Source organism: Diabrotica virgifera, chromosome 6 (assembly GCF_917563875.1).
Source record: "Diabrotica virgifera virgifera chromosome 6, PGI_DIABVI_V3a".
Lineage (NCBI taxonomy): Eukaryota > Metazoa > Arthropoda > Insecta > Coleoptera > Chrysomelidae > Diabrotica > Diabrotica virgifera.
In genome coordinates, this window is record NC_065448.1 from 177,987,608 (window position 1) to 178,010,120 (window position 22,513).

Genomic DNA, 22,513 nt, shown 5'->3' on the forward strand with positions numbered 1-22,513 from the left:
TGATAATGTCGGGTTACGTGCTACAAGAGTCTGTCTCAATACAAAATGGATTTAATTTGATATATATAAGAAAAAACTGAAAAGATAAAAAATTTCTTAAATTTTATGGGTGACCTCTTTTATCTGATGAGCAGTGTATTTAATCTGTCTCTTGCCGTTTCCCCATTACTGAGGATCGTGATTTCTTCCAATATTCCTAACAATGTTTCTCCATTGGTCTCTATCTTCAGCTGCTTTAAGAGCTTCGCAGAATGAGTTTCCAGCTGAATTCTTAATTTGGTCGGACCATCTAGTTGGTGATCGTCCTCTTGATCTTCTGCCCGGAACGTTTCCAGAAACAATAATTATTCTCTTCAAACTATCGTCATCTGTGCGAACCACCTGACCGAAGAATTGCAGAATTCGTTGCAGACATATTGTGGACAGCCTTTTTTTAATATTGAGTTGGCTTAGAATTGAAACGTTTGTCCTATGAGCTGTCCAAGGTATGCGCAGCATTCTACAGCACCACATCTCAAAGGCATTAATTTTTTGGCGCTCGCGTGCGCGAATTTAATACATTCTAAAAAATCTTTATTCTTGGGATAGAATAATTTAAGGATTTAACGTATGGTCCTAAAGTTTTGGGGAAAATTTCAAAAGCATATAACTCTGACCACAATAATCTTATATTTTTATTAAATTATTCAACAATTTAACTTAACTATCCTTATTATAAATCAAAATTCAAATGACAGAAAAGGGACCATTATTTTCGATTTGCCTAATAGTTCCCCTGACACGTTGCATCATCCTTTGGACGACCTCGGCGTCAATTTCTCTAATTTTTGTATATATGCGGCGTCTTAACTGTTCCTGATTTTGTGCTTCCCATCCGTTATTATAGACTTTCCGACTTAATATTGCCCAGAACTCTTCAATTGGACGAGCCTGAGGTAGGTTGGGGGGATTGCCTGCTTTCGGTACAAAGGTAATGTTGTTAGTTTCGTACCAGTCCCTTGTGATCCTCGCGTAATGACATGAAGCAAGATCTGGCTAAAAGACTATTTGATCATTTGCATGATGTGTGTTCACAAACTGAAGCAATTTAGAGAGACATCTTTGAATATAAATATTTGCGTTTAAGGCTTCGCCTCGAACAACACCAATGTAGGGCTGTGAGATAAAGCCAGCCTCAGAAATTGCACACCATACCAAAATTTTGTCCTCAAATTTTTTCTTACTTTTAAATTTTATTTCATCAGGTACATTTTCGTAATCGTTCGTGTAAAACCCATCGTTACCCCTTCATCTCAGAGTTGGACAAAGTAAAATATTTTTCATCGTCCATCACGATCAACTTGTTGACGAAATGCACTCGCCTTAACGCGCGGCAACATCTCGGAATTCTCTCTAATTGATCCTCTGTGTATTTTGGAGCTTTCCTTCTTTTCCGGTAGATAATATTGTTACTCGATAGGGTCCTGTATACTGTAGTCTTTCCAACATGAAATTTTCTGGCCAGTTTTCGCTGTTAGACCCCAATTTTGTTCTTATCTTATCTTATCCATGTTAACACATGGTATCCCTTCTTCACATTCTCTGATTGTGCGATAAATTGTCGATTTGCTTATGTTTTGATCTCGATAAATATTAACAATATCTCGTTTCGACATTCGCCCAACCATATTATAAACACCTCGACGAATATAAATTTTATAAGACATTTTGCAGAGCACAAACCAAAATATTCTGCTTTGTTTATTAAATGTCAATAACTGATGACATTTCAATTCCATGGCCTTCTTTGTTAAATGCATTTTGCTTCTCAATAAGACCAGGTGAAATTTCTCCCAAAACTTTAGGACCATACGTTATTATTTTATTGAAAAACTTTCGTTATGATTATGGAATTTTTGTCCTATTTGTTAAACTAACATATATTTTTTCAGATGGTAGTGTTCAAATATATAGAAGATAAGGACGTCTTTCAAAAGTTCTATAGTAAAATGTTGGCCAAAAGGTTAGTGCAGCATATGTCGGCTAGTGATGATGCTGAAGCTTCGATGATCTCAAAATTAAAACAAGCTTGTGGGTTTGAATATACGTCTAAACTTCAAAGGATGTTCCAAGTAAGTAGGATATATTTTATTTAGTAAATTAAAAGTTAATTCCGTTAGTGATGAATACGGCCTGAGCCTCAACTTCAAGAAGACCAAATGGATGCCGATAAGCAAAACGCAACAATCTGCTAGACAGTTACAGATAAACAACATATTACTTGACCATGTAGAATCTTATGTATATCTTGGCACCAACGCACATACGTCGATTTAATGGATTTACGCGGCCAAAACTATTTTACATCATATTTCTACTAAAACTAATACAAATTTAAAATTAATACAAAATATGCAGGTTTTTACTTATACCTCAGTCGGTATCTGACATATCGGACTCAGTATTTGGGGTCACCCGGTAGGGAACAGCATTCGAAATGTTTCAGAACAAAATGAGCCTGGTTTGATCCTTTTCTGTACACGTTTTTTCTGCTTAAAATTGTTAATAGTGGGTCAGAAGTTAAAAGAAGTTTAATTTCCTGTACGCATCTCTGTATTTCCTTGCACTAGCTGGAATCTCTGAGATCTCTTGGTATTTTTGAAGCATTCCTTTTTCCACGAGCCTGTAATGTCTGTGCTGCATGAACGATAACTTCACCATAAAGCAAAGAACGTATTTCTTCTGTTTTTCTTCTTTTTGTCCTTTCACTGGAGTGCTCAAATAATTTAGAAAGCAGACTTGGTTCAATTTATTTCTTTTCTACTAGTTTTAAATGTTCCATCTAACCAATCTTTATTTGCTTGTAGAAATATAGCATATTTTCGTGAGTCTTTAACCATTTCTCGATCGTCGCCGTTTTAAAATCTCGAAATCTTTGTTTTAAAATGATTAAATTATCAGTTCAATAAGTGAATTTCCAAATATTTTAATTTGTCCTCTAGATTAGGAAAATCTTGTAGCTCCATTTGGCCGCAAAGATATTTACGGAGCACTATGTTTAGGCCAGAGCAGTCATCAGATATAGCTAAAACAAATCGTAACTCATTATAATTAAAATAAATAAGTAGGTACTTTTATTTTTGTGACGTCATCCTGTTTTACAAAATTAAAAACCCTGTATTTCGGGCATCCGCAGCTATCCGCAGCTAAATTGAACGCCATTAATTAGCCAAATATATGCAGTATGCTATAAAATAAATAGTATTGCTCGATTGGAGGCGATAATATAACTAAATGTCTTATAAACATAAAAATTAAACAGAAATGCCACTATGAAATGGCTTGTTTTTGACTTTCTAAAATAATATAAAATAACAGTAAACTTTCTACGAACATTTCAAGAAATATTCATTATTACCTGAATTATTATATTCCATCACAATCACTTTGAAAAATAAGGTGAATATTACAAAATGTCACAATTTTTAAAAGGTTGACTACTAAACTAAGAGAACAAAAATTCAATAACAGCTACATGCGCGCGCATTCGCACGTGCACACGTGCGCCGTGAATACTTCTGGAGCGGGGATAGTAAGTTTTTGTTAAGACAAATCATAATGTGTCTCTAGAATGTGTTTTAAATGTTTTACGTCACTTTTGAAATTTGACTTTTGGCCGGCTATAGTATTTTTACTACAAAAGCGATATTACGTAGGTCAAAATTTTTGACGTAGGAGAACTGTCAAAACATTAGAATGTGACTTTTCATTATTGCCATGTTTTTATAATAAACATGGCAATAATGAAAGTCACATTCTAATGTTTTGACAGTTCTCTTACGTCAAAAATTTTGACCTACGTAATATCGCTTTTGTAGTAAAAATACTATAATTATTTAAAATCAACGTATGTGGAACGTAAATGCAAAATGGGAACAGGGCACAGAAATAAAGGCGAAAATAGAACGGGCTAGAGCAGCATTTAACAATATGAAAAAGCTACTCATAAGCAAAGATTTATCTCTTCCCCTAAGATACGTCTAGTTAAATGCTACATTTGTCCGATCTTACTGTATGGTATGGAGGCCTGGACGCTGACAGAGACGCTCACGAAAAAACTAGAAGCATTCGAAATGTGGGTGCACCAATGCATTCTTCGTATATCCTGGACCGAACATGTCACCAACATAGAAGTAATCCACAGAATCGGAAAGAGAAAGAAATCGTGAGCACAATTAAACAAAAAAAAAAACTTGAATATCTAGGCCACATATTGAGACACGATAAGTACCGTCTACTGCAATTGATTGTCCAGGGGAAAATAGGCAGTAAGCGAGGGCCAGGCAGAAGAAGACACTCGTGGCTCCAAAATCTGCGGAAGTGGTTCGGGCTCGCATCAGTCGAACTATTCAGAAGTGCCGCAAGCAAGATCAGAATTGCCATGTTAATAGCCAACGTTCGCAACGGAGAGGACACTTGAAGAAGAAGAAGAAATTAAAAGTAGTGTTGGGACTTAGATATGGATTAAAGGTTTGAGTACCTGTAGAAGAAAGACCTCTATCCAAAAGCGGCTCGATAGCAAGCACTGGGACCTATCCAAAATCAACAAACACAGATAATGTAAAACCTATAGACAAAGAACAAAATAGTTGTCAGTGATTCATTTCGAAGTTCGTGGATTATTACGGAATTTGAGGAGACAGAGTAGTAATTTCAGTGGCGTGTAAAATTATACTATAATTTTAAATGTATCATTTTATATATTCAGTAAAACCTCGATAGAACGGACCACTCTTTAACGGACTTAAACCTTGATTACACGTAACGAGGATTGTAGCGAGACAGTGTTCTCGGCCGAGTGCTGGTTTGGTATAAACATACTAACGAGTACTTGGCCGAGCACTCGACCCAGCCATATGGCGAGGCAGTCACTCGGGTCTTGTTCTATTTACTAGGCCGAGTCTTCGACCTCCCACCCTTTAATCGTATCCTCGCCAATCCACTCGGTATGTGTAAACAATATTCGCTGTGTAACTGTGCATATTACCACTTCATCAGAGGAGACGACTTGTGTTAATCAATGTGATTTGTGCGATTCTCAAAAATAGCTAACAAATGGAACTCAGATAAGTCACACGCGTGCTTATGAAATTTCAAATCTTTGGAGTATAAAAATAAACAAAAAAAGGTGATACAGCATATTATGTATCGATTGTAGAAGAAATAAATATTGTTGGTTTTAAAACTCAAGAAGTCAAATAAAATAAAAAATTTAAATTCGACATATAGACAAGAAATAAAAAATCAACGAATTGAAAAAATCGGGAGCAGCGAGATTTGGTCTTCTTAAAATCCATTGTCTATAGTCCAAAGACGCTTATCTCTTTCTCATAATATATCCGTCCATTCTTGTATAAGCAGTGGTATAAGCCGTTTGATATATTTTTAATGTTAGCTTTACGATCCATAAGTACACTACTTCTTGTTTTTGTGAATCGAAACTGAACTGACTCGCCTGCAAGTTCAAAAATTGCCAAATACATATAAACCATCTCTCGCTCTCACCACTGTCTCGGCCTAGTAACAGTTTGCTGTCTCGCCACTGTACTCGTTAAGTGTAATCAAGCCATTAGTATATAACGGACAAAAAATCCGGTCAAATTAAAAAAAATTGATTGTAAAAAATATGAAAAATCGAATTCTGGAAAAAAACTCAGCAAGCCCAGGATCTCAACACTGCTTTGTGCTAACACCGATGGATCGCATAGATTGACTCCTGATGGTAAATCTCGAAAACCTGTAGTTTTAAAAGATATAATGCATCATCTACCCCTTTCATACTATAGCTTTAATAAGGGATGGTTCACTCAGATATTTTCAAACATTGGTTTTTTTAAAGAATTTGTGTCTGCATTGAGAAAATTTCAAGAGAAGAAACTTGGAATGTTTTGATTTTAAACAACGCTCCTGCTCCTCCCTCTGAAAATATTCTACGTGGAGAAGATGGTAACTTTAGTTCTATGTTTTTGACAAATGTTTTTATACAGTTCTTTACGTGCTTTCGAGCTTTATGCGATCCCTTTTCCGGTGACAGTCATAACTTTGATTTTTTAAAATGGGAAAGTACATCATGTGACACCTCATTTAAAAGCTTTTGAAGTACTGATTACAAAAGTGTATAATACTGCGCAAAATTTCGGTCAAATGCTTTTTAATTGCATTCATGTTTTTCGAATCCTGAGAAAACTAATGAGTATTTTTGAAAAATTTAAACGCAGAATTAAAAATTACATTATTACCCAGAACCAAAAGTCCCTTAAAATAAACAAAAAGTTTCTTTTGAATGATATATTTGAAATTAAAAATTGTATTAAATTTTCTTCTCTTTTTCATCCCTGTAACTTATTAAAATAAATATTATGGAAGTTTTCAGAGACTTTCGGACCTCGATAATAACGTAATCTTTCATTCTGCGTTTAAATTTTTCACAAAGACTTATTAGTTTTCTCAGGAATAAAAAAAAATTAATGCATTTAAAAATTATTGGACCGAAATTTTGCGTAAGTATTATACATTTTTGTATCAGTATTTCAAAAGCTTTTAAATGAGGTGTCACATGATCTACTTTCCCATTTAATAAAAGCAAAGTTATGACTGTCACCTGAAGAGGGATCGCGTAAAGTTCGAGACATTGATGCTATAATATACTATGAATATTTTAAAAATCGACCTGTCCGAGCGTTTATTTTTATTTTCTTTTCTTTTCTTCACAGGACATTGGAGTCTCGAAGGATTTAAATGAACAATTTAGAAATCACTTACTCAAGTCAAATGAATCTTTAGGAATCGATTTTACTATTCAAGTATTATCTTCGGGCTCCTGGCCCTTTCAACAATCTTTTACGTTTGGTTTACCCTCTGAGGTGAGTGTGTATTAGGCTAATATCTTTACTCTTTCATGTTTTAAACTATTTTACACGGATACTACTATTTTGAAAGTCCTTTTTAGAACGGAATTCCATAAAACCGTGTCGTTTTAGGAATAATACAAAATGTAACCCGTTTAAATTGGAAACACCCTATAACATTAGTTAAGAGCGCAGGCGCAAATATTTTACGGCTATCCCTACTTTTTCTTTCTTTACACGGCAAATTACGTGTAGTAAAATTCTCACTAGTATGGATATGTACATAAACATTACTGGGCAATGACATTGTCACCATTATCTTAGATATGACTTTTGAATGTTCTTGGATAACTTTTACTTGTATAATCGCTTAAATTATTAATTCAGTTAATTAATATGATAATTTTTTCACTCACTATGTATTCAGTGATTATAATAATTTATATACTAGGTATGCTATAAAAACTAATACTTAGGCCCGGTACTTTATGTCTCGATTAACAGCCGGTTTGTTAACCGGGTTTAATCCGGACCTCTTTAGGGTGTCTTGCGTTGTAATAAATGCAATTATAATTATTATTATACTTATTTATAATTATAATAATACTTGTAATTGCCTTTATTACAACGCAAGAGACCCTAAAGAGGCCCCGATTAAACCCCGGTTAACTAACCGGCTGTTAACCGAGACATAAAGTACCGGGCCTTTCGAGAAAATAAGAAAAGTGATAGTGATTTTTTAATAATATATTATTACTATGGAACGCTTAGATAAATAAAAATCTTTAAGGCCATCGGTACATAATTCGCAAATATTTTACGGCTATCCCTACTTTTTCTGTCTTTACACGGCAAATTACGTGTAGTAAAATTCTCACTGGTATGGATATGTAAACTTTACTTGACAATGTCATCATTAACTTTAAAGATGGCTTTTGAATGTTCTTGGATAACTGTTACTTGTATAATTAATTGCCTTAATTATTAATTCAGTTAATTAATATGATAATTTTTTCACTAAGTATGTATTCTGTGATTGTAATAATTTATCTACTGTAATAAATATTTTTGAAAAATTTAAACGCAGAATGAAAGACCAAATTATTACTGAGGGCCGAAAGTCCCTTAGAATAAATAAAAAGTTGAGTGAGATATTTAAAATCAAAATTCACACTAAATTTTCTCTTAGTTTTTCACCCCTGTAACTTATTAAAATAAACATTATAGAAGTTCTCAGGGACTTTCGGCCTCGATAATAACGTAATTTTTCATTCTGTGTATAAATTTTTCAAAAATACTTATTAGTTTTCTCAGGATTCGAAAAAAATTAATCCCATTTGAATAGCATTGGAGCAGAAACTACGTACCCATCCCCTTAACAACAAAATACTTGGATCACAGAATATATCCTGGTGTATTCTCTGCTTGGGGTTTTCCATAAATAATAAATAATTTTTTATTTATTTCACGTCTTAAATCAATTACATTGGAACCCCGATTATCCGTGTGTGGATTATCCGGGCTGAGGATTATCCGTGCAATGATTTTCTATTACTTAAATTGTATTTTTGAGGTTTTATTAAAATAGCGTCACAGTAAATCACTCGACGGAAACTATTAGCCCGAGAGGTAGTGTCAAATTTGGCAGGAGCATTTTATCATGGCTGATTTCTTTATATTTGGTTAGGTGTTCCAAAGCTTATTAACAAAAATGATGTGTCAGCTGGCCCAAAACCGGGGATTTTAGCCAAGAAAAGGTAAAATGTGAAACTTGATAGAAAACCGCTACAACTTATATGTCAAATATTTATCTCCGTGACTTACGTGTATAATAGCCAAGATTACCTAGCCACTGGCTTTCACCCAGACGACTCGGGTTCAAATCCTGGCCCTGAAAATCTTTTTTGTTTTTAAAATTGACATTTTGATTTGAAAAATAATTATTTTTTGATAATACCACGTTTTTATTATTTATACGACACAATATAAAAAAGTCTGTATTTCTTTTATAGAATCGTAAACTAGGTGTGTAGTCCTGTCGCCAGGGGGGGTACAACGGCCTCCTGTATTCAGATGGACTTACCCAAGTTTTTTTTTATGTATTTTGACCTGTAGAACACGAATTTTTTGGGTAACAGTTGATCCGGATGTCGATAAGATTGTTATAAACCAAGAAGTTGAGGAATCACATAACAGCGATTTCTCGCAAAACAAAACATTTTTTTGTATTTTTTGGGCCATTTTAACCAAAAAATGTTCCTACAAATTTTTTCGTAGGATGCATAGTTTTCGAGATAAACGCGGTTAAACTTTCAAAAAATCGAAAAATTGGAATTTTTGAACCCGAAAAACTTTTGATTAAAAAATAAAATAGCAATTCTGCTTACCGCATTTGAAAGTTCAAGTCAAATTATATCGGTTTTAATTATTTGTATTGCCAAAAATGTATTATTTTATTGTTAAAACAAAGCTATAAACACCTAGTGCTTGAGTGATGTTTCAATGATTTTTCATTTAAAATCGAACGAGTACGTAGAGGAGGTAAAAGTGCAAGCGGGGCTATTTCTAAGTAGCATGCATTAAAACGCATGTATTAGGCACGGGAAACAGTATGTGTTTATAGCTTTTTTTAACAATCAAAAAATAAATTTTTAGCAATACAAATATTCAAAACAGATATAATTTGACTTAAACTTTTAAAGGCGGTAAGCAGAATTGCTATTTTATTTTTTATTCAAACGTTATTCGGGTTCAAAAATTGCAATTTTTCCATTTTTTGAAAGTTCAACCGCGTTTATCTCGAAAACTATGCATCCTACGAAAAAACTTGTAGGAACATTTTTTGGTTAGAATGACCCAAAAAATACAAAAAAATGTTTTGTTTTGCGAGAAATCGCTGTTATGTAATTCCTCAACTTCTTTATTTATAACAATCTTATCGACATCCGGATCAACTGTTACCCAAAAAATTCGTGTTCTACGGGTCAAAATACATAAAAAAAAACTTAAGTAAGTCCATCTGAATTAAGAAGGCCGTTGTACCCCCCCTGGCGACAGGACTAATGCATTTGATCATATTATTATGATTGACCTCCTTAATAAACAAAGTTGCTGTACATAATCCCCTAAAGCTTCCTTAGTTAGTACGACCAATCAAAGTGAAAAAGAGGGTTGCCCCCCCCCCCATTTTTTATTTTTTTGGACCCTAATTGTTCACTTTTTTATCACCAACCCCTTTTAATCTAAATATTTCCTTGTTCTCTATAATATATAAAAATGAATGTTTGTCTGTAAGCCCCTTATCGAATCGTAAACTATGCATGATTATAATATGATGACCTCAAGCAAAGCTGTTGTACCTACATGAACCCGGGAAGGTTTCTGAGTTAATACGACCATTCTAAGTAATCATTATTTACGCAGACACCACAAAAACAATATTGTTTATTAGAAAAAAAATATATGCAATATTTTTGAGTATTTTTTGGCTTTCTGGTAATTTTTAGGTATTTAACTTTTAAACATTTTTTAGTTCTAAGGCGGTACGAAGTTTGCCGGGTCAGCTAGTTAATAATAAAATAATATTCTTGAACCATGTAGTTTGGCAAAGATTAAAAAGTATAAACCATTAATTTATGAATTTTAGATTGTACGAAAGAAGCGTCAGCTGAATATATATGATCAAATGCAAAGTTTACGATTCTATAAAAAACATACAGACTTTTTTATATTGTGTCGTATAAATAATAAAAACGTGGTATTATCAAAAAATAATTATTTTTCAAATCAAAATGTCAATTTTAAAAACAAAAAAGATTTTCAGTGCCAGGATTTGAACCCGAGTCGTCTGGGTGAAAGCCAGTAGCTAGGTATTCTTGGCTATTATACACGTAAGTCACGGACATAAATATTTGACATATAAGTTGTAGCGTTTTTCCATCAAGTTTCACATTTTACCTTTTCTTGGCTAAAATCCCCGGTTTTGGGCCAGCTGACACATCATTTGTTAATAAGCTTTGGAACACCTAACTAAATAAAAAGAAAACAGCCATGCTAAAATGCTCCGGTTAAATTTGACACTATCTCCCGGGCTATGTATGCCGAGGGAAAGACTCATAATCAAAGATTTATTTTTTCTATTATCTTTTTATGGTAGGTATATATGTATGTGTTTACGTACATATGTATTTTATATAAGAAATAAATGTTCAGATTATCCGTGCTTTTCAATTATCCGTGCCACAGCCGGTCCCGAGAAGCACGGATAATCGGGGTTCTACTGTATTTATCAAATACACTACCAATATTGTTGAATAAATAACTCAAAATATTCCTGAAACCGTGTCAAATATATTAAATTGTCATTATTTTGTCAGCACATTCTGTTCGACTGAGTGCGTTGTTTGGCAAAGATATCGAATGTTCGATTTGGAAAATATTACCACGGATTAATTTTTTTTTTCGAATCCTGAAAAAACTAATAAAATATTTTTGAAAAATTTAAACGCAGAATGAAATAGAATAAAATCTCCTTAGAATAAATAAAAAGTTTCTTTTGAATGAGATATTTAAAATTGAAAATCACACTAAATTTTCTCTTAGTTTTTCACCCCTGTAAGTTATTAATATTGACGTTATTCGCTGTGTGCAAGTACTTGGAGGGGATACGAGAAACGATCGTGCGAGAATAGCGGAGAAATATTGCAACTTTCTTAAATAATTCATATTGTCAATTGAAATTGTCAAATTGACGTATATTCCGTATATTTCATACCAACTGTCGTTGAAGAAGAAATACTATATATTGCTCTACAATATTTGTATGATATGCAATTATTATATAAAGGTAAATTTAATTAATTGTATTTTGCTTGCAGTACTGCATTTTAATAACTAATTTTATTTACTACATACAATGGTTTACGTTTTAATAACATAACCTGAATCTTATTTTTTCTTCTTATTATTTTTTTGGACTATGGCCTTGACAATTATCCAGTAACCAGGACTAATATAATTGGCCAATATAATTAAAAGTGCGAATAATGTTGCTGAGCGTAGAAACCAGGTGTCGCTTTGCCGAACTTGCACGGTCCCAATAGAAGTTTTCAGGTACTTTCGCCCCTCGGTAATAACGTAATCTTTCATTCTGCGTTTAAATTTTTCAAAAATATTCATTAGTTTTCTCAGGATTCGAAAAAATGAATCCCATTTAAATAGCATTAGAGCCGAAAGTTTGCGCCTATCCCCTTAACCCATTGATTGCAACTTCAAAATTTTAAAGGGATGTTTCCAGTCAACTGGGACACACTGTATATTAAATTTTATAAAATACATGTTTTATTTTCAGTTGGAACGCAGCGTACATAGGTTTACAAATTTTTACTCAGGTCAGCACTCAGGGAGGAAACTAAATTGGCTGTATAATATGTCGAAAGGAGAGTTAAATACTAATTGTTTTAAGAATAGGTAAGAATTTTGTGTTTCTATTGTAAGGGCGGTCCGATAAGTACTTAGCCTTCAAAAGAAAAACGAAAATTTTGGAAAAATGGCGATTTATTTTTGAACGTAGTCTGAAAAATACCTTTTCTTGAGGTCTTCAAAGTAGGCTTCCGTGGCGGTGATGAACTCTTTATTCGACTTAAATTTCTGCCCGGCGAGTGACTTTTTTTAAGTTTGGAAACAAAAATAAGTCGGACAGGCCCAAATCCGGAGAATACGTTGGATAGAACAGCAGTTTGTAGACCAATTTGACCATGGCGATGGCGGAGATGTTAGCCGAAGCGTTGTTATGGCTGAACAGTATTTTTTTTCTTGCCCAATTGGTGCTGTTTTTTTCTGAAATTCGGCGTCAAATCGCGCTAATAATGCGGCATAGTAAAGCCCTGTGATCGTTTTGCCCTTTTCCAGGAAGTGGATATAGATCACACCTTGTGAATCCCAAAAAATTGTGGTCATCGCCTTTTCTTCCGATTGGACAGTCTTCGTCCTGTATCGGACGTCCACTGTATCGACTGTTCCTTGCATGATACTAAAAATAACAAGATAGCATCTTCCCGTAGCCCATATACGTCCGATTTCGCGCATGATGACGTAACTGGAGACCAATTTGAATTTGAATTCTTGTTAAAGTTAAATGGGATTTGTATGCATTCTGTCATGAAATTATTCAATTAGTAAAATAATATTAAACTACTTTTTTGTGTTATTTGTTTATAAAAGACATCTCACTTTTACAAAAATAAAATATAAAATACACTTATCTTACAACCGCGAACGATTCAAACTAATCGGACGTTACGAACCATTACGAACGTGCCGGTCTCCAGTTGCGTCACGAGTCCCCCTCCCTTCAGGATGCGCAATATATTATCTTCTTATTTATAGTATCATGGTTCCTTGGACACTGGTGTATACCAGTGGAACCATGCTTCGTCGACGGTTATGAAACAATGTGGAAACTCATTTGGATTAGGTTTAAACAGCATCAGACATTGCTCTGAAGTGGTCTTATGGTTGCGTTTATTGTTCGAAGTTAGAAAATGCAGCAGCCATCGCGCCGACAGCTTTTTTATGCAGGATATAACCAACGAGATCTTTTGCTATGCATACTGTCTCAAGCTTCTTCAGTCGGCGGTCTACTAATACGGGATCGTGGATTTCTTTCACGTTATCCTCAGTGGTAGCCGTTTTCGGGGCATCTGGTAGTGACTTATCAAAAAACGACTTGCCACCACGTTGAAACTCGTTAAATCATTTTTTGACGGTTTCCATCGAAGGAAAAGAGTCACTTTACAGTATTCAAGCGCTTTTTGATTTCTCTGCGGAATTTCGCTTCTAAGAACAAGAGTCGAATCACTGACTGATATTGCTTTTTTTTCTAAAATCCCCAAACACGCCCGCTTATACACGCGATCAAAACAAAAGAATGAGTCCGATTTGGCTGATGTTTTGACATAGGCCGTCTACAAGAATGTATTACACGACGGTAGATTTTGCAACAGTGGTGCCATCTAGGGAAGAGGGTAAGTACTTATCGGACCACCCACGTAACATATTGTTTTAAGTAGTAGTAGTGAAACCTGGCAGTCAACGTCACTTAAGCGGCTACAGTCTTAAATCGGACAAGAACAGGCTTAAGGTCCGATATAAAAAGAATAAAAAGATTCTTCTTCTTCTTTTTCTTTTATATAGGCAGCACTGCCTGTTTTTCTTCAACGGTGCCTTTCACTGACTTTCAAGTCGCTGACTTCCGAAATAATGAATTTATTCCAGAGATTTGCACTATACTGTACATTCGGTCCTTTGTTTCCACTCTTAGGTGTTTATTTTTCCAAATTGTGTCGTTTAGGTATCCGGCCGTTCTACTGGCTTTTATTATTTGGTCTTTTACCTCTTTTTCGATATTGTTGTCGGCTGATAGATTAATTCCCAGGTATTTGAAAGCCATTACTTGCTGTATAATTTGCTAACTCCAATTTGCATCTTATTGGTTCTTTGGATATTCTAAAAATTCCAAATCCCAACCTTTTCAACAATCTTCCCTGTATTTTTATATAAATATAAGGCAAATAAACTTAATTTTACTTTTTTTTAGATATACACTACAAGCCAGCACTTTTCAAATGGCAGTATTACTGCAATACAACGTAGCCGACTCGTGGACAATAGCTCAACTAGAAGAAAATACACAAATTAAAAACGACTTTCTTATACAAGTTGTACAAATACTACTTAAGGCTAAGTTACTCAATTGTGATGACGACGAAAATGAACTCGGTTTAAATTCGATGGTTACTCTAAATTTAGGATTTAAAAATAAGAAACTTCGAGTGAACATAAATATTCCTATGAAAACAGAATTAAAATTGGAACAGGAAACGACTCACAAACACATAGAAGAGGATAGAAAATTGTTGATACAAGCCGCTATAGTTAGAATTATGAAAACGAGAAAGGTGTTGAAACATCAACAGTTGGTAGCCGAAGTTTTGAATCAGCTGTCCTCGAGGTTTAAACCAAGAGTTCATATTATTAAGGTAAGGGAAATCATACGTTTAAGTTAAGGTATCACATACTATTAAAATAGGAGTAGGTTATAGAAATAAAAGGTAGATTTTGAGCACCAAGTTTATTAAATCTTGCCCAAGTATACTTTCGCTCCTACAGCATCATCAGGGGTATTTCGTCTAAACAAGAAGGTATCCTGGCAAAATGTCATAACATTTGTAGAGAGAATTGTCATTAACCAGTCGAAGATGGAGGAACCAAAGAAGGTTCCTTCTTCTTCGTATATGGCGGAATCAATTTTTATAAGACTTCAAATATGGCGGTACGAGGTCTAACAGACCTCGTCAGAAACTTTCTTATCGGTTCGGGGCATATATGACCCCGAAGAGGTTGTAATGTGTTTTTGAAAATTGTTTTGTTATAATAAATTGAACATTTTTTATAGAAAGTCATTGTAAAACTAAATTAAAATATATTATTATATTAAAATAAATTAAAATATTGTCGAAACAATATTCCTTTCTCACAGTTCCTAGATACATAGTAACAAAAAAATCATAATTAGGTAAAATTTTATAAGATTTTTATTAAAGTAAAAGTTAAAAGTACAAACATTTGTTGAAAAAAGTGAAATTCATTAATTATACATTGTATATTTTTTTTGTGGACATTGTTGAAACATATTAAATACGAGGAGACACGTAAAAACACGAGGCTTATTCGACATCGTATCAAATCTGAGTTCGTACCGTTGCCCAAAAAACCAGGAGCAAAAATTTGTGAAGACTTATAGGACCATAAGCCTAATGAGCTATCTGCTCATGCTCTTTTTAAAAGTCATCCAAAAAAACGAAAATGCGAAGAAAAAATTGCGCCCAATCAGTTTGGATTTGTGAACGTCGTTGGTACGAGGAAGGCTTTATTTAGCGTGCAGGTGTTGTTTCAGAAATGTAGAGATGTCAGCTGTGATGCTTTTGCATGCCTGATTGACTACAAGAAGGGTTTCGCTAGAGTCCGACGTGAACACATGATGGAAGTGCTGAAGAGTACAGGGATTGACTGAAGAGACGTGAAAAATACCTAACCTGTATTGGAATCAATCAGCAGTGCTCCGAATAGATGGAGAATATACAGATCAGGTCAAAATCTTAAGGGGAGTGTGACAGGGATGCATAATTTCACCGCTGATATTCAATTTGTACTCAGAGCACATTTTTTAAGAGGCTCTAAAAGATATTGATGAAGGCATCTCAATAAATGGAGTCAGGCGCAGTAACCTGCGGTATGCAGAGGATACAATCGTGTTTTCGAATACCATAGAAGGGCTGCAAAACATAATGAATACAATAACGGAAACAAGTAGAACATATGGAGTAGATATAAACACCAGCAAAACCAAGCTAATGATCATCAGCAAGCAAAACATAACAGAAGCAAATATGGATGTGAACCAAATGAGAATTGAACGTGTCTCACAATACAACTATTTTGGAACTATAATCAATGAGTCGTGGGACAATACTCAAGAGATTAGATGTCGCATCGGAAAGGCAAAAAGTGCATTCTTGACTATGAGCTCTGTGTTCAAGAGACATGACCTTACTCTAAAAACAAAAATAAGGCTCCTCAAATGTTACGTATACTCAGTGCTTCTATATGGAGTAGAAACGTGGAGATTGAAGGCAGAAACTCTATCGAAACTTCAGGCTTTGAGCTATGGTTGTACAGAAGGATCCTGAAGATACCATGGACAGACAAAGTCATAGTCTAAGAGCTAGTGAACCCTCCGACTAACGGCCTTCCTGTAAGGCTAGAAATTTGTATAGCGATAATTCATAGCACACCAAGGCTAAAAACCATGACCTGGCAGGCATCAGCCCTGCACGTGTATCTACCAGGTGAATCTAAAAGTGCATAGTTTAGGGGAAAAATAAACTTTCTCCTGTAAAATTTAAATTAAAGTATGTGTTTGAGTAAGTCATTTAGAAGAAATGTGTACAATGACAGGCGATTCTGAACAGCATAAGACCTTGCCAGGCGAGGGGAAAGATTAGGGGTTTTCCTAAAATTTTTTTTTTATCGAACAAAGTTTTTTTTAGGTTTTTTGAATCATTCCAAACAGAAAAGGTCTTTAGTGATTTTTCTCTTAGGTTAATAGTTGTTATATAAGCGATTAAAAATTTTGAAAATTGCGAAATCGGCCATTTTTAACCCTAAATCGGACATTTGACTAAAAATTTCAATATTGCCAAGGTAGAGCTATTGCTTAAACATTAATTGATGAAATCCCGAAGAGTTTTTTGCAATACAATATCGAAAACCCCTTTGTTTTTTAATTGCTAATCAAGCGGGCGCGACACTGTAGTATAAGTAAGGACGTTTAAGTTTGCATAAATTCATTATCTCGAGAATGGGCAAATTTAAAGAGAAATCCTCAGACAGGTCGATTTTTATTTTTAAATTAGAACTTTTTGGCATATATATAATACTAGTGACGTCATCCATCTGGGCGTGATGACGTAATCGATGATTTTTTTTTAAATAAGAGTAGGGGTTGTGTGATAGTTTGAAAGGTTATTTAATTCTCTATTCAGTAATATAAACATTAACATAATTGTTTATACAGCGTGTACAAAAAAATTTTTCTTCTTTTTGTCTAAATTAATTTATTAAAAAAATTTTTTTTGTACACACTGCATAAATAATTATGTTAATGTTTGTATTACTGAATAGAAAATTAAATAACCTTTCAAATGAGCTATCACACAATCCCTACTCTCATTTCAAAAAATCATCGATTACGCCATCACGACCAGATGGATGACGTCACTAGTATTATATATATATATATATATATATATATATATATATATATATATATATATATATATATATATATATATATATATATATATATATATATATATATATATATATATGCCAAAAAGTTCTAATTTAAAAATAAAAATCGACCTGTCTGAGGATTTCTCTTCAAATTTGCCCATTCTCGAGACAATGAATTGATGCAAACTCAAATGTCCTAACTTATACTACAGTGTCGCGCCCGCTTGATTAGCAATTAAAAAACAAAGGGGTTTTCGATATTGTATTGCAAAAAACTCTTCGGGATTTCATCAATCAATGTTTAAAGAATATCTACCTACCTTGGCAACATTGAAACTTTTAGTTAAATGTCCCATTTAGGGTTAAAAATGGCCGATTTCGCAATTTTCAAAAGTTTTAATCGCTTATATAACAAAAACTATTAACCTAAGAGAAAAATCACTAATGACCTTTTCTGTTTTGAATGGTTCAAAAACCTAAAAAGAACTTTGTTCGATGCAAAAAAAATAATTTTAGGAAAAACCCCTAATCTTTCCCCTCGCCTGGCAAGGTCTTATGCTGTTCAGAATCGCCTGTCATTGTACACATTTCTTCTAAATGACTTACTCAAAAACATACTTAAATTTAAACTTTACAGGAGAAAGTTTATTTTTCCCCTAAACTATGCACTTTTCGACTTACATGGTTTTTAGCCTTGGTGTGCTATGAATTATCACTATACAAATTACTTTTAGTTAGGCGGAGGGTTCACTAGCTCTTAGACTATCACCACTGAAGAAGTACTACGGAGGATGAACACAACCACAGATTTAGTCAACATCGTGAAGAGCCGTAATCTGCAGTATTTGAGACATATAATGAGAAATCATGGCAGATACGAGCTACTCCAATGCATTTTACAAGGTAAACTTGAAGGAAAAAGGGCCCCAGGACGAAGAAGAATATCCTGGCTTGCTAACCTGAGAGCATGGTATAGAAACACCTCAACACAACTATTCCGTATAGCAACCAACAAAGTCATCATAGCCAGATTGATCGCCAACGTTCGGAACGGACAGGCAACCTAAGAAGAATTTTATTTCTTCTTATTTTATGGCCTTTGGGAGCTGTGCCCATTTAGCCAGCAACATTTCTTAAAATTAACGCCTAACTAAACCTACCATATAGCCCAATAAATGACCGTTTTGAGTGTAATTTCCAGGGGCAACTCCAAATTGCATGAAAATTTGGATTTAGGTTCTACTTACCCTCCACTTCAAAGTTGAATTTGTGCCGTTGGTTGCTTTTACTTAGGGGGTGACATTTACCCCTTCTCGGGGGGTAAAAAACGCGTGTTTAAAATATGGCCGGAAATGGATAAATTGACTTATTTTAAGCACCTTTTGTTCTATAAAGTTTTTTATGTAAGTCAATACTTTTCGAGTTATTCGCGATTTAAAATGTAGATTTTTCGACAAAAAAACTACAAGTGTTTATAAAAAGCTTTGTTTTAATTGTTAACAAAAGTTTTAGCATTAAAAATAAGCGAGTTACGCTCAAAATAAAGTTGGCTTTAAATTAAATATAATCTTTGTTTTTATTTGATTAATAGACTTTACTGATTTTACTTTACACCATTTTTTTGGGTTTTTTATAAGCTACACTTTTGTTAGGAATATTTTTTTCGATAAAATATTTACTTTTTGAGTTATTTGCGAAAAACCGTATGAAAACGTAGTTTTTTGTCGAAAAATCAACATTTTCAATGATAAATAACTCGAAAAGTATTGACTTACGTAAAAAACTCTATATAACGAAAGTTGCTTACAATCAGTCAATTTATCCATTTCCGGTCTTATTTTGAACGTATGTTTTTTCGCTCCCGAGAAGGGGTGACTGTCAGCCCCCAAGTAAAAGCAACCAGCGGCACAATTTCAACTTTGAAGTGGAGGGTAAGTAGAACCTAAATCCAAATTTTCATGCAATTCGGAGTTGCCCCTGAAAATTACACGGTATCGCCGAATTTCCCGTTCATTTACTGGGCTAATACAACAAGACTGTTACAAGCCTAATCGACCAATCAAGGATAGGGAAGGAAAAGTGAAGTTGGTTAAAAAATAAACTGTCGTTAAAATATAAACTAAATAAATAAAATATAATTTGAAAACAATAATTTGACATTATATTTAACCTCCAATATTATGACAGACGTCAGTTACCATTTACAATCTCCCCAAATATAATAATGACGTCATATAAACTCGTTACTAATACTAGCCAATAAAATGCTCGCTGTAATAGGGACGGCATGTCAAAAAATCTGATTATTCCCTATATATTTTTTTCAAATTTAGAATATGGCAACAAGGGGAAAATTACGTGCATTCCTTATTGTTTGACTTTTCCAACGTGATAAAGTTCTCGTCTATGTAACTTTTTAGTTCATTTGAATGTTAATTTGAAGATCTACAAATACTATTTAAAATGTGCTCAATGTTTCGGAAACAATTATTATTGAAGATATGTATAGGATACATGGAATTTTCTTAATTGTTCTGACAACACATGGTGCAACTAAAAATAGGGCTTATCAACGCTTCTCATTTGTTTCGAGCTTCTGTCATATGTCGAATAATCCGTGTATAATATTGATATACGACATATGACAGAACCTCGAAACAAATGAGAAGCGTTGAAAAGTCCTATTCGAATCGATATATCCGAGCATTTATTTGTAATAGAATTCATTCCATTTGTCTGATACACACTGTCTGTTTAGCATAAAATCTCAATTTGTCCTTAAAGTAACTTATTTTAACATTTGTTTTGTCCATAATTACGGAACATTCCATTAATCTTATATATCTTTTCTTTTTCAGAAATGTATAGATATTCTAATCGAAAAGGAATATTTGGAAAGAACTGATGGCCAGAAAGACACATATAGTTACCTTGCATGATTCGGAAGTAGCAAGGAATGATAAAATAATTTATTTTTCACTAAGAAAGTTTGTGACTGTGGAAATTATGTAATGTATAATTATGTACATACTTAGATTGTATTTTGAATCTTTAAAAGTCGAAACCTTACTAAATAAAACAGTTACATTGTCATGTTTTCATAAGGATTATTATTGTTATTTCTTGTTCTCGAGATTTTCTTTTTATGTTTTTATTTTCTGATCTTGAACATTAAATACGTACTTTCTTATTGTTTTTTTACTACTAATATCGTATACAAAAAAAATGGCCATAAACATGAAAAAGAAGAAATTAGTACAGGAACGGAACAATGGAAGAATGAAAGAAAAGTCAAAGAAATGTTGATCCACAAGAAATAAACACCATAAATAAAGAAATCTCTTGTATCTCTAATCTAAATGTATGGAATATGTTATAAAAAATGTCCATAAACAAAAAAAAAAAAGAATGTGTGTGTACTTTGTACGCACGTAAGAAGTTATGCTTCTATTATAATATAATCTTACTTCATATTATGATTTCAACGAAATCAATATACCTATCTACTTTAAACAGTTTTTTTATTATATTTAAATATTAACTAATTTTAAAAAGAACAAAAAGAATACTAAAAATAAAAAAAGGATATGACTTTGTCCGGATTTGAACAGGGGACCTCTCGATCCCTAGGCGAATGCTCTACCGATCAGCTACCGCCGCTTTTGTATTCAGTCGATCATTTCTCGGACATAATTACAATCACGGTGACAGATACATTAATTGAAAATAAACATTTTCAATAATACTTACAGTCGGAAAAATGAAAGAATACCCATGTGTCATCGATGATATGCATACGAATCAAATCAAAAATTTCTAGTCTAAACAAAGTCTAAACTAAGTTAATACTAAAAATAAACGGATGTGACTACTATCCCACCGTACGATTTTTCGCTACGTAAGAATGTGTCAAAAAATTTTTGTGATGTTATTCTTTTTCTGATAATATATATTTATTGGTGATTAATGTTACTATTACTACCATAATTAATTATTTGATACAGATTAATAATACAAATATAATGAGTAAGCAAATATAGTACATATTATGAATTTCTCCATGTTAAAGTTGCCAGTGGACGTAAATACACACACCGGCAAAATTAGCCGAACACGTTAAAAATGAGACATGTTTGATGTCTCGTATTTCATAAACCAGTGGTCCGATTTGAGTGATTCTTTTAGTATGTTATAGCCTTATTATTTAAGAATATCGGTGTAATAATATTCTTGCTAGACAGGTAAATGTCATTTTATACCGGGTGTAACAAGCATACTCTGTTTTTTTCTTAAAGTTCGGAACACCCTGTGGAATATTCCAGCATATATAAAATATTAAAATTAAAACTCGATTGTAGAATTATGCTTTCTTAACATTTTCTTTTTTGATTCATTTGCTTATGTTGGAAAATAAAAAAGTTATGTGCTTTAACAACTAACCATGTTTTTTATCAATAAATCCTCATAGTAGGGGAGAAAAGTATGCTAAATTTGCAATTACTCGAGCGTTCTTGGGACCTGGAGTGGATTGTGAAGAGTGGGTGCTACAACCAAAAAAAGTTAAGTTTTCCATAAAGTGTGGGATTCTCCATTTTTCAATTTAATTTTCCATTTCCACCAATCGTTTTTTCCGATTATAGCGCCATTTATCCATAATAGGAAAAATGTTGCGAATAAAAGTTGCTTATTTTTACGTCAAGGATCCAAATCTGCAATAAAAATTGGGGGCTCCTATTTAATATTTTCATGTTACCCCCACCCCACCTCCGCGG

The 22,513-nt window shown here is 33.5% G+C and overlaps 1 protein-coding gene across 2 annotated transcripts in view; it reads left to right on the forward strand.

The window, feature by feature from the left end:
• Positions 1–20,931, forward strand: part of LOC114333632 (cullin-1) — a 92,527-nt gene extending 71,596 nt beyond the window's left edge. For both annotated transcript variants that reach the window (XM_028283561.2, XM_028283562.1), the window contains 5 exons: positions 1,932–2,111; positions 6,753–6,902; positions 12,238–12,356; positions 14,485–14,926; positions 20,600–20,931. In XM_028283561.2, the coding sequence (XP_028139362.1) occupies positions 1,932–2,111; positions 6,753–6,902; positions 12,238–12,356; positions 14,485–14,926; positions 20,600–20,680 (972 nt within the window). In that variant the 3' untranslated portion in view covers positions 20,681–20,931. The remainder of the gene's footprint in view (positions 1–1,931; positions 2,112–6,752; positions 6,903–12,237; positions 12,357–14,484; positions 14,927–20,599) is intronic.
• The last annotated feature ends 1,582 nt before the right edge of the window (positions 20,932–22,513 follow it).